General features: G+C 43.2%; 1 protein-coding gene across 1 annotated transcript in view; it reads right to left on the bottom strand.

Moving 5' to 3' along the window:
* Positions 1 to 2863, bottom strand: part of MMP16 (matrix metallopeptidase 16) — a 326776-nt gene extending 323913 nt beyond the window's left edge. The window contains exon 1 of the mRNA XM_004697483.2: positions 2545 to 2863. Coding sequence (XP_004697540.1) covers positions 2545 to 2676 — 132 coding nt within the window. The 5' untranslated portion in view covers positions 2677 to 2863. The remainder of the gene's footprint in view (positions 1 to 2544) is intronic.
* Positions 2864 to 2900: the final 37 nt, after the last annotated feature.

Here is a 2900-nt window from a genome sequence, read left to right as displayed (position 1 = left end):
TACCTATCATAGGAGCTTCATGCATGATTAATACCATTACTGTTTATTTTGAGACTGTCCTTGAGAAGCAGTATAATAAAGCATGCTCAGTACATGTTCTGCAACCAAGAATGAGAAACACAACATAAGTGCCCCTTCTGGAAAAGTGATGGCCTACTCTTCCCATTTGTTTTTCTGATATTAATAAACACAAATCTAATACAAATGAAGCTGACAGAAATTCACGTCTCATAACCACCACTTCTGAATAATTGCTTTTTTTCAAGGGTGGGAGAATCATCACACACAAAAGAAACACCTAAGACAATGTTGAAGGTCTTAATAAAACAACCAAATAAACAACAACAAAAAACCTCTTTGGGGATAATACAAGCTATGAATCATAATCTGCTATGAAATTTTTAATTAATTGAAAACAATTCTTCTGTATCAAAGTGTTTTTTTGAGATGCCAGGTGGCATATGCCCCTTATTTTTACATAGTTTGATGAATGCGTTTCTCAATATAATTATAAACATCCTAAAAACGAGAAATAACTTTTTCTCCTCACAAGCCATAGTTTCACATATAGATCTTGGTATAGAAAGCAATCATTGGAAGTCAGAATTAAATATATGGTGTATTTTTAGTAAAATCATAACTTTTTGTAGAACATTAGCTAATTGAATGGACTTATTCAACTTAAAGAAATATCATCTAAATTATATTTTGGTTTCAAATAATCTAAGACCCACAAAAAGGCTGATGTTAACCTCCATAATCTCTGTAACCAAGCTTTAGACTTCCTACAGGCCCAGAGCCACCAGTTCAGCCTAGCCCCTCCCTCTCTGGCTACTGAGTACAAGACACAACTTGGCACTTCCTTTTAACCCCCCACGCTCCACCTCAGCACCACGACCTCCACCAAGTAGTAACAGTTCTCCAGTTTCCAACGTGTTCAACAAGTGTCCACTCTCAGTCCTCCAGGCAATGAACTGCATTATTTCTTCATGTCAGCATCAAATTATTTCTTAGCTTAACCATTAGGCACACAAAAAATCCATTTGTAGTTTGTAATCCCCAAAGTTCAAATTTGCAGCCTTGGGGGAGCCCCATTTCTATCCCAGTTTTTACATAGAAAGACACAGCTTTCCTTTCCTAAGGGTTACATGGGCTTGGGCTTTCCAATGGGGGCTTTTGTGCAATCTAGTCATTCTGTAAACTTCTTTAACTCTTACTAATGGCTGTTAACTTCTTCACATACGTTTTCCTCCGCCAACCATCACTTACTCCACGAGGTTCTAAGAGCAGTCTGTATAAACACAGAGTTATATTGAGAATGCTTTCACACATGGTATTTATTATGTCTACTTGGTATATAAATCAGTTAACTGGAGTATGTTCAGATACTGTGCAACAGGTCGTGCTATTGTGAAAACCCTCACTCCCAGCAAAATGACAGTCTAAGCCTTATGGGATCAACAACATAATGGAGACAGCACACACACACACACACACACACACACACACACACACACACACACACATTATTCCTTAGAGGTTTAATCAAAAGTCGTTCGACATGTCAGAAGGTTTAAGGTCTAATCAAAAGGAATAGATATTATGAAGGCCCTCTGTCTGTGGATTCCACAGCCTGCGTGGCACAGTGGTGTTAAGCCCAGGTGTACAACTGCTTGCTTCCATTGATTGATTGCACATTACTGGCTTTAGTGCTGAGCTGATGACAGGAAAAGTACTTTGGCCAAGGTCTGACAAGCCTTTATTCTTAAGTTCCCTTTTGCTATGTGATGTGCCCGTCAGGTCACCAAAGCTACCAAGGTAAAGCAAGTGACAGTTTAACATCTCTCCGTTTGCCATGAAGGTGTGAAAGAAAATTAAAAACACACGGGAGAACTACTACATTGGGCCACGTTTATTTTCACTTGGCGGGGGAGGGGAGAGAAGACACTTAAGAGAGATTGATTTCATGTCGCTGTGTAGCCAGATCTAGTTACAGTGTATTAAGTTATGTTCAAATGAGAAAAAGACTCTGTCTAGTCAAGTGTTTTATCGCAAAGTAATGTTATTAAACATATCAAGTATTCCCACGCTCTCTCCTCCAGTCTCTGATTTTTTAACCTCCTTTGTTAGACATCAAAACACGGGGCCAAAGATTTCAGGCACAATACCAGGGAAACATGGGATGGCAAGCGATTAATGCCATCTTGCCCGAGCTGTGGAATGAACCATCACAGACCCAGGCTGTCTTGATTAAGCTCCACGTTTGCTATATGTAGTTCCCAGGGCGAAAAGATGGATCTGCTACAATTGTGCCTTTGAGCGCGCAGCATCGCGCTTTGTGCGGCTGGGGATAACGGATTCTCCTTCTGAAGCGCATCCATCACCCAGGACCCGACCCAAGGAAACTCAAGCAGGGTCTGGGCGGCAGGAAGGGAACAATGTGTGGAGCCCCGGGCTGCTCCGAGCTACCAGGCTCAGTGGAGTGAAGGAAATGTGGCGGGGTGGGGGTAGGCTGGAGAAGGAAGGCAACCCTCTTACTCTTACCTCCACATTGAAATACTGCTCTGTTCCGCAGCCTGTAGCACATAAAATCCAAAGCAAGGTTTGCAAGAAAAACACCCCCGAATGATGCACGAAATCCAACCGTCTTCCAGTGCTGAAAGCGAGTAAGATCATAGTGAACTGTGCTTCAATGGATGGACGAGCTCCCCTTCGCTCTCTCCCTCTCCCTCCCTCCCTCGTTTCCTTGCAAAAAAAGTCCTCAGGGTGGGTAAGGAGCTTGCAGGTTCACCCACAGCCGGGCAAGGGGAGGAGACTGGGGGGCCCCGTCTCGGCAGCCCCCGAGAAGCAGCAGTGGAGGCAGGGTCAGCGGCTCGCGATCACCATCGTCGGGGGCCCAG

This window comes from Echinops telfairi, unplaced genomic scaffold (assembly GCF_000313985.2).
Source record: "Echinops telfairi isolate 266 unplaced genomic scaffold, ASM31398v2 ScPeMD7_1;HRSCAF=3_0, whole genome shotgun sequence".
Classification (NCBI taxonomy): Eukaryota; Metazoa; Chordata; class Mammalia; order Afrosoricida; family Tenrecidae; genus Echinops; species Echinops telfairi.
The sequence above is the reverse complement of the archived record's forward strand: the minus strand, read 5'-3'. Positions and strand labels throughout refer to the sequence as shown.